This window comes from Ceratina calcarata, unplaced genomic scaffold (genome assembly GCF_001652005.2).
Source record: "Ceratina calcarata isolate Rehan_Ccalc_2016 unplaced genomic scaffold, ASM165200v1 scaffold151.2, whole genome shotgun sequence".
Taxonomy (NCBI): Eukaryota; Metazoa; Arthropoda; class Insecta; order Hymenoptera; family Apidae; genus Ceratina; species Ceratina calcarata.
The window spans coordinates 639,619-649,313 of NW_017136308.1; the positions used below are offsets into that span (position 1 = coordinate 639,619).

At 35.5% G+C, this 9,695-nt stretch overlaps 2 protein-coding genes and 1 long non-coding RNA gene across 5 annotated transcripts in view; 2 read left to right on the forward strand and 1 right to left on the reverse strand.

The window, feature by feature from the left end:
- LOC108632216 (proteolipid protein 2) overlaps positions 1-5,616 on the reverse strand; it is an 11,445-nt gene extending 5,829 nt beyond the window's left edge. Inside the window, exon 1 of the mRNA XM_018036648.2 lies at positions 5,286-5,616. Within this exon, the coding sequence (XP_017892137.1) occupies positions 5,286-5,456 (171 nt within the window). The 5' untranslated portion in view covers positions 5,457-5,616. The remainder of the gene's footprint in view (positions 1-5,285) is intronic.
- LOC113465193 (uncharacterized) lies at positions 1,895-5,304 on the forward strand. 2 transcript variants are annotated; one of them, XR_003390034.1, is made up of 3 exons: positions 1,895-2,004; positions 4,555-5,098; positions 5,182-5,304. It is a non-coding gene; the product is annotated as an uncharacterized LOC113465193 (long non-coding RNA). The 2 variants fall into 2 exon arrangements; XR_003390033.1 differs by having other exon boundaries at positions 1,895-4,629; positions 4,695-5,098; positions 5,182-5,303.
- Positions 5,617-6,463: 847 nt separating the features above from the next.
- Positions 6,464-9,658, forward strand: LOC108632066 (syntenin-1). 2 transcript variants are annotated; one of them, XM_026819369.1, is made up of 9 exons: positions 6,464-6,587; positions 6,770-6,825; positions 7,920-7,985; positions 8,070-8,255; positions 8,317-8,427; positions 8,506-8,741; positions 8,835-8,988; positions 9,071-9,180; positions 9,258-9,658. In XM_026819369.1, the coding sequence occupies exons 3-9, from the start codon at positions 7,935-7,937 to the stop codon at positions 9,310-9,312; spliced, it is 903 nt and encodes a 300-aa protein (XP_026675170.1). In that variant the 5' UTR covers positions 6,464-6,587; positions 6,770-6,825; positions 7,920-7,934; the 3' UTR covers positions 9,313-9,658. The 2 variants fall into 2 exon arrangements, with proteins under 2 accessions (XP_026675170.1, XP_017891857.1); XM_018036368.2 differs by lacking the exons at positions 6,464-6,587; positions 6,770-6,825 and adding exons at positions 7,271-7,392; positions 7,575-7,630.
- Positions 9,659-9,695: the final 37 nt, after the last annotated feature.

Genomic DNA, 9,695 nt, shown 5'->3' on the forward strand with positions numbered 1-9,695 from the left:
CTCACGTTGCAATTGACATAATAAAAAAAATCGATCACAAAATAGAATTAATACAGCGTAGAGAAATATATTTTGCAATGCGATTTGCATATTTGCAGCATTTGTGATTCGAGAATAGAGAAACGAAATGTATTCTTAAAATAACTTTATAGAGGACAAATAGCTTCCAAGAAATATAGATCGGGGTTCTACATTATTCATGGGGAGCGCAATCTGCACGTTGCATTAGCCACTTCTAATATACTGCACACTGGATACATACATATAGGACTGACGATCATAAATGATAATGGGTCAGCTAACTACATTCTACTTTCAGTCACTTAAGTTAACAGATACAAATTAATTAATTAGCACTTTAAAAAATCATATTACTAACGGTATGCTTTTATATCTGAAAATGTACGTAACTTTTTTCTTACAAAATTTGCTGATGAATCAACTAAACAAGCGAAAAGAAGAACAAGAAAGGGGACAATCGTTGAGAAAACAAATAGTGTCTAAAAATAGAGATCTACGATTTCAACATCGCGCAATTGTTCATGGTGTTTGACAAATGAGGACAAGAATTACTGGAATGTCGCACGAATTAGATCCTCGGTTACTATCACCAAGGGTCAAATAAGTTTATCGAATAGATGCAGAATAAAAATAGTGTGAACGAGGAAAGCGACGTAATGAACAGAATACTGTCTGTTGAGATGAAGATATTATAAACGAACGCAAATAAGGTTGCAAGCAGCAACGGTAGTCTTTCTCCGCATATGTAATATGATCTTGTCTAGCTCATGATAAAATGTCTTTAGTTGCTGAACTTACCAGAATAAACTGAGACGGTACAGATAAGACATAGGTACGTGACTCGAAGGAAAATGTTACGATCTACATTCAAGTGATTCATACGTACAGTTACAAACAATAAGTGGCCTACCAATTACGGCCTACACTAATAATATGCAAAAGTAATTGCTCTCGTCGTGAGACTAATTGCTGGAAATCAACCTAAAAAAAAATTAAGAAAACGATCGTATATATTCGACCATTTAAAATAAAAATTTTATTTACGTTAACTTCGACATTCATTTATTTTACAAAAAATCATATTATAAATTTTATCATATACGTTTAGTCATGCTTCGTGCTAATGGTAATTATTCAACACCAATATGTTCGACGATTCATCTTTAAAAGAAAAGTTCTGCGATATACTTATGTCGAGACGATGACGTAACTCAAATTCTTAAAGCAGCGATGACTCCGAGACGTTTCTCATATTATCTTTGCTTTCCAGAAATAATACTTTCATAATCGACAGTGCGTGATTGGCCCGTTTTATCTCGTGACTTTAATTCCTTCCATCATTTCGACTCGTAAACTTCGTAAAATGAAGAATTTTTGTTTTACATTCTTAGCAGTAACAACACCGGAAACCGCAAGTCACAAGGAACAGAAACTAATCGATTCGCATGAATTAAACCGCTACCTGTTCGTTCCACTACTTTAAATTGGCAAACTATCAGGATTTACGCTACTTACAAATGTTGCAATTGGTTTCTTTTTGAAAAGCTAGCGTTCATTCACGAAGGTCTCTTTATTTATCTACAAATCCATCTCCGAAACGTTATGATTAATCTGATCGATTACGTTACACATTTTCAGTAAACCAACCCAAGTTATCGCGCTCACATAATCGCTGTGAAGCGAACATGCTCGCTACGTCGAGTACACGTAGAAATAGCTCCGTAATTAGCATTGCAAATCGTGCTAAATAAGGTTACAGATCTAGTGACAAAACGTCGTTATATCTGTGAACGCGTATCGTTCCAGTGCACTACGTACTCGGATAGAGGAATATCACAGAGTTTTAATCGTAATTATATATACTTATTGCTCGAACAAATATTTTTTGTGAGATCGATAATAAAGCTGTACAAATTTCGTCGCATTCTATTATCCCACGTATTGTGCATCTTTATTTGTCATTCTGTGAAGAAGAGACCAAAGGTAGGATGACTAATAATACTTGCTGTTTTTCAAATAGATACTTACTTTGCATCTACCCACGCGATATGAAAATGAAACCACGCAATGTGATTATACAAGTTGTACAGATTTCATAAAAACATGGAAATCGACGAACGGGTAGGAGATATAACGCGAAGTGTTCTGAATGAAACTGATTGTTAAAATGGTGCTCAACGTTATCTAATCGAATGGCAGTAATTTTTCGACCGAAGAGAAGTGATCTTTTGACTTTAACGTGCCTTCGTGTTACGAGGCGCGGCTTGTCCTTGCGAATAAGATATCTACTAGTGTGCAGTCACATACTGAAGTGCACAACTTGTTGCACCAACCAATGTGCTTCATAAGCAGCCTACACGCCGCACGCCATAGGAATTCACGGTCCCTACGATACTGCGACCGACGTAATACCCGGTATTACGTAATTCATTTTCCTTATTTGTGATCAAATGAAAATTCGTGTTCCTCGAGTAATAATAAAATGCGATTTTTAACGATCGAACGAACACCTCTAACTCAAATCTCTTTCTAAACCATTAGTTTCTCACCGTTCTCTAAGAACGTTTTATGCGATTTTAACTTATGTGTACAAAATATATCATTCACCAAATAGAGCAAGAAACGCTTATCTATACGCCGTTAGTATCGACTGCAGTAATTGCATGCACACATACACGTTAAGGCCTTCAAACAGTGTGGCCTTTTCGCGCGTTTTCTTCTCACGCTTCGTCGAAGAGGATTATTGAACGCATGAGTATCACCCTGACCGAAATTAACCCTTCGAATGAAACTATCCGTCCTCATTCGTTTCCACCGTTGCGAGATACGAGGGGGAATACATGAGGACCGGTGTCTTTTTACTTACACTGCGTTTCAAAACGGGGCAAACGCACGAGACAGAATCGATATAACGATGGTCGATTTATTATTAATATTTTCCATTATTCACGAATTTCCACATGCATTGCAGAGAACGAATGTTTTTATCAAAGTTGCCAGTTGCCATCGGTGGCCATGAAAAACACTAGATTCATTCTACTCGTAGTTAATGTACATATGTAAGGTAAGATTAAACCTACATAGCTATGTACAATATAGTACATGTATACGAGAATAAATATGACGCACATGAATGACACGATACACAACATACGTGTTGTACTAGATATTACATAGATTATCGTACCATTTAGCCTGCATGTAATTTCGTATCAACAAGTACTTCTTGCTGATTATTGAATTTCAAATTACGGAGAAAAGAATTTACGCAGCAAATACTAGTGGAATAAACAAATCTAATTAAATTGAGAAGATAAGGCTGATAAGAGGAAAATTTATCTAGCCATTCGTAGAGTGGCACTCATTGGCTGGCTTTAAGAAAATGAAACGAGTCACGCGACGCTTCAAATGGATTTTTGTTAGCGCCGGTTTAGTCGACGGAGAAACGAAAAATATTGGAAAAAAGTCAAGGACAGCTTGAATTCTTAATGAATGGATACCGTTGGGCACGGCCTCGACGTATGGCAGTAGGATGGAACTTTGAGTATGTGGGACGCCACGTATGGTCCCGGTCATCGGGATGAACATGTATGGTCATCGAACGTGTGTCTAGTTCGTAGGGACGTGTGTTGAGCGCATCGGAAACTATGCCACCGAACTGGGAATGGTTCCAAGTCTTTAATCAATTATAATTATCGTACGAAAATCTGTCTTTGTCATACTTTAAATATCAGAGGAATATTTGTTCACATGACAAGAATCGTGTGCTTTTCATAATCCCTCTAATCTCGATGTTCAGAATTTGAACTTTGGTAGCCAGTATGGAGTGCATCTTAAAAACCTGTAGAACGTTGATAGTCTTCATAATAATTAATTATAATGTGTTTTGCGTAGCGCATAAATGCATTTCTTTTATATTGGCAGATAGAATTCGAGGACAGCAAAAGTCTCGTGAAATAATAGCGTGATGTATTTAATTTCTATCCACTGGTAATTCAATCGGACTGTTGCAAAGTCACCATTGAGATTTATCACGCATGCATTTTTTTACTTCTTCACGGTGAAAGATGCTACTAATCGAAGGCTAACCACTTCACAAAATCCCAACAAAATCTATTATTGATGCTAATTAAATAAATGACGTTGAATTGACCGTCAGCATTTGTAATCTAGGCACAAGTAAAATGCGATTATTTTATAAATCAAGGTATTATCGTTGCGAATGTAGGATACAAATTATATCGTTTCTGAAAAAAGTCCCTGATTTTAAAAAATCACATTCACGAATATTTCACCTATTATTATTAATCGAAAGTTCTCTTAATTTACAAACTATGAACACATATGAACGGGCGTGTCTCTAAATGTTTGAGCCAAAGAGAAACGATGCTTACCGACGTTGATCGCTTAACGGTACCGTCGATTTCAACAGGGAATATTACGGAGAAAGCAAAAAAATCTTTTTGACACGTAATGGTGTTAACAACCTTAACACTACGATTTTTTACAATAACCATCCTTTTCGTTCTATAGGAACAGCTTGTTGATCGCTCCTTAAGATTACTATTACGTAGTTACGCTGTTGAAGGTTCAACGTCACGGTGTAAAGTATGTAATTCGAAACTATAGGCGTTTTCTATTTACTTTTGAAACGATGTCGAATCCTTTCACAGTATAATCGCAAAAAGAAGAGCCTCTTTTAGCTACCAGATAGAAAATTGCCCAACGCTCCAAAACGTGCGCGTTTAAAATAACAATGCCGCGTAAAAGATCGTAGCGCCAAAAACAATGATGAATGCCTGCCAAAATCCGATGAGATTAACGACATCGCAAAAAATAAAGCTTACTACCTAGTTTTATTGTTAGTCAGAGTCGTTTCTGCTTCGTTGCTCTGCGTATGTAAGTATAATATCCTTGAAGTAATGGAAGCAACGCGCGTATGAGATTTACATGAGATTCTATTTCTATCGAAATGTATTTTGAGAATGATTACATAATACTAAATCCGTTGCTTTCCTCGAAAAATAAATGACTGATTTCCAGACATCGAATCACTACTTCTTATAATCATCGAAACGTATGTATTGCAGTATCAATGTATTCTGTATTAAAGTATGACAAGTTATACACAGTCAGTCGCTATTATAAAGTTGTTTTCAGGGTCACAATCATCACTACATGTCATAATTTTATTGAAATAACAATAATTTTATATAGCAACTGAAAGAATAGTTGGAAGACAGCAATCGATGCGTCGCACTTACCAGTTGTAAAAGTTTAATGATACCAGGTATCGTTCTAAAGTAGGACACGTTCAGTGTGATGCTCGTTAAAGGATTAGGTTGAACCGGTTCCGTCTTCACGGTAGGCACCTGTCGAGGATTGTTGGCGTTGTTGCTGGAACCGTCCATCGTCACAACGGTCTCCGACATCATATTACGCTTTCTTCGCAATGAGTATACCGCGGTACAGTCCAACTTATGTTTGTAGTGAAAGGCACCGGCTTAAAACACTACTAGAAAATGAAGGAAACCGGTGGTACCAAGCCCGAAACACCTGTTGGTTCACCACGGCTCGCGCGGAAGCCTCACCAGTGAATACTACCTACATATTAGCCGACGACCCGCTATTCCCCTACCTACCGCATTCTATTTCACCCCACCTTTCTTCGATACGTGCCTGCTTTAACTTGTCAACCAAGTTGAAGCCAATAGCCACGTTTAATGCATTCTCCGGTCCTTCCGCTTCCTCTTCGACTGTTCCAATATGCTTCGACAAACAATTTCCGCAAATTATAAGAATTTATCACATTTTATAAATACACATTCCTCTTCATGCTTCGCTTATAAAGGGGTATAATGTTCTACGATAGAAAAATAAAAATTATCTCGAAAAATGTGGCACAATTTATATTATCGTGTGTGACAACTTTCAAAATGAGTTCAATCTAAGAAAACTGTCATAAATTTTGTCGTCATACTTCAAACACATTTATGTTCAAATATTAAGAATAAATATAAACAAGGAAAAAATAATTATAATGGATTATTGAGTTTTATAATCATTTATTTATAATTATTTTACAGCAACGTATCCTAAGTATCCTATTCATATTTTATAAGTAAGTAATATACTGGATCTTACTGCTGGATTTGAGTTGAAAAGCTATTCCGCAGTTTCAAAAGATTGCAGAAGCCATTGACCTCTATCCTAAATGGAGTTTGAACATACGTAGAAAGAAATAGCTGCGACGGCAGTTTGAGAGAAATGCAAGATGGGTGGTTCCGATCCTATAGTAAAGCTATAGGGTAGGTCATGAGCTTCATATTATCTCCCTGCTACGAGGAATTGAGCTCTATAGACATCAATGGATATAGTACACCGAAACCACCCGTTTACCATCCATCCCGAACCAGCCTCTGTCTCACAGTTCACACTACATATTCTGTAAGATAGAGCTCAATGGCAGAAGCCGATTGGTGAGGGAGGATCAGAAAGTGTCTTGTTACAAGGACGTCAAGATATCGTTCGTCCAATCATTCGTCTATGATGTCATACTGTGTGCAGTAAGTAAAACCAATCAATGAATTGTTCCAACAGACTTCACAATAATATTGTCCATGCCCACTAGTAGTAGGGCTGTTTTATTCATCATCATTTCTGACTTATCAGTAATACTTGAAAGTATCGCTTCTGACGTCTGAAACGCATGATATCGGCGTTTTACATAAATTGTTGTAACTTTTAGATAAACAAGTTGTACATCAAAACACAAGCACCGTTTTATCGTTGATTTTGGAAAAGGTATAGTATTCTCAATTAAATTATTTTTAATAATAATTATAATGGATTATTGAGTTTTATAATCATTTATTTATAATTATTTTACAGCAACGTATCCTAAGTATCCTATTCATATTTTATAAGTAAGTAATATACTGGATCTTACTGCTGGATTTGAGTTGAAAAGCTATTCCGCAGTTTCAAAAGATTGCAGAAGCCATTGACCTCTATCCTAAATGGAGTTTGAACATACGTAGAAAGAAATAGCTGCGACGGCAGTTTGAGAGAAATGCAAGATGGGTGGTTCCGATCCTATAGTAAAGCTATAGGGTAGGTCATGAGCTTCATATTATCTCCCTGCTACGAGGAATTGAGCTCTATAGACATCAATGGATATAGTACACCGAAACCACCCGTTTACCATCCATCCCGAACCAGCCTCTGTCTCACAGTTCACACTACATATTCTGTAAGATAGAGCTCAATGGCAGAAGCCGATTGGTGAGGGAGGATCAGAAAGTGTCTTGTTACAAGGACGTCAAGATATCGTTCGTCCAATCATTCGTCTATGATGTCATACTGTGTGCAGTAAGTAAAACCAATCAATGAATTGTTCCAACAGACTTCACAATAATATTGTCCATGCCCACTAGTAGTAGGGCTGTTTTATTCATCATCATTTCTGACTTATCAGTAATACTTGAAAGTATCGCTTCTGACGTCTGAAACGCATGATATCGGCGTTTTACATAAATTGTTGTAACTTTTAGATAAACAAGTTGTACATCAAAACACAAGCACCGTTTTATCGTTGATTTTGGAAAAGGTATAGTATTCTCAATTAAATTATTTTTAAATCATTATTCCTAGGTGTAACATATTTGTTTGATATGTAATCTATGTACATTCATCACATTGGTATGCGAATAACCATGTCGTTGAATTAAAATATTATATTTATTATCAATAATTTGCTTACTTATGTTTTATATTTAATATATCTATTCCTGCTATAAAATAGATAGATGGTTTTTTCCATTGTTTACTAATTGTTTTGCTACTACAAGGAAGACAATTCTTAAAATTTATTACTGTACATATACATTTTCTTTTAGAAGAATCTATACAAAATGTCTCTATACCCAACTCTCGAAGATATGAAAGTGGATCATATGATGAAGGTAAGATAAACATACCTAATTATTCTAGAAGTATCAGCAACTTATACATATCATATTACATATTAATTTCTGTATCATTTGTAGGCGCAACTGCAAGAAGAGTCATATAATATTCCACCTATACCACATGAACAAACTAATCCATCTGCACCTGTTTACAATGCCATTTCCGATACATTGTATCCTTTACTAGGAGATTATATGGGTTTGGAACTTAATGAGGAAACAATAGCACAAAATATGCCTGAATATTCTCTTGTGAATCGTAATGTAAGTAATATGACATGGTTAATGGTTTAAAAAAGAAAATAAAAGGAAAGGTACATTCTAGATGACAGTAAGTGTGCCTGCGACTTCAGGTCCCTTAGCGGGCATGGTTGCACCACTTTCCGGCCAATCTTTAGGATTGCAAAGAGCGCAAGTTACAAATGGTATAAGGCAGGTCTGTAATTGAAAGAAAAATTATAACATATTAAATAATGATAGAAAAACTGTATGAAATAAAATGTTTTTCATGCAGTTGATACTATGCAAGGATAAAGATGGCAAAATCGGTTTGAGAGTACATGCTGTGAATAATGGTATCTTTGTGTGCCTGGTGAGTCAAAATTCACCGGCTGCGCTTGCGGGATTACGATTTGGGGATCAAATTTTAAGTATCAACGATGTTTCCGTTGCGGGATATACAATGGATCAAGTTCACAAAATACTACGAAATGCTGGTGTTAACGATATCAGAGTAGCAGTGAGGGACAGGTTAGTAGTACTTATTGTTTCCAATTTCAATCTAATCGTGGTAAATTTACAATTGTCAGTCATTTATTAATTGATACCTCTCATCTACTTCAGGCCATTCGAACGTACAATAACAATGCACAAAGACAGTATGGGACACATTGGATTTCAATTTAAAAATGGAAAAATAATCGCTTTAGTTAAAGATTCATCAGCTGCCCGCAATGGACTTCTAACAGAACATCAGATACTGGAAGTTAATGGAAAGGTTTGCCTAATTTATGATTAATCTATACGTGATCAGTGTACTCAATACGATTGATAAACTTAATGTTTCTCGAAATGTTTAGAATGTTGTAGGATTAAAAGACAAGGATATCACGGCAGAGATCGAACATGGTGGGAATATAATCACGGTTACAGTTATTCCATCATATATTTATGATCACATGATTAAAAAGTATGTTTTCCCATTAATGTCAAATACAATTTCTAATGCATCAAACCGCTAAGTTTTTTTAATTAACATTTTTTCAGAATGAATAACAGTTTATTGAAGACACTAATGGATCATTCTGTGCCAGATGTTTAAAAAATATTAAGATTTATTTGGAAGTCGATTTTATGATTTTAATATTTTGAGGTCTATATGACAATGCCAACGTTTTTTATTATCAATATGTGTAACTACGCAAAAGCCAGGTATAGTATTGCGTTTATATCAATAATACTGATACACAACGTTTAATTAAGAGTTTCATAACAAATACGATTTTTTATTAAAAGTTTGACAGTAACTGTGTTCAGATTTTCCATAATTCTTTACTTGAAAGACGATGTATTAGATATATTCTACAAAACGCATTCAAATAGAATTTTATATATGCATTATATTAACACTTATTACATAATATGTAATGCTTATTAGCCTCATTTTATTTGCAATCAAATTATACCAATTATTATTATGTAGTT

Excerpts from the sequence above, each read along its gene's own strand:
- LOC108632066 (XM_026819369.1), top strand. The coding sequence starts at position 7,935 with ATGTCTCTATACCCAACTCTCGAAGATATGAAAGTGGATCATATGATG. Across the intron at positions 7,986-8,069 it reads AAGTGGATCATATGATGAAG|GCGCAACTGCAAGAAGAGTC; the intron begins GTAAGATAAACA and ends TATCATTTGTAG. Across the intron at positions 9,181-9,257 it reads TATGATCACATGATTAAAAA|AATGAATAACAGTTTATTGA; the intron begins GTATGTTTTCCC and ends ACATTTTTTCAG.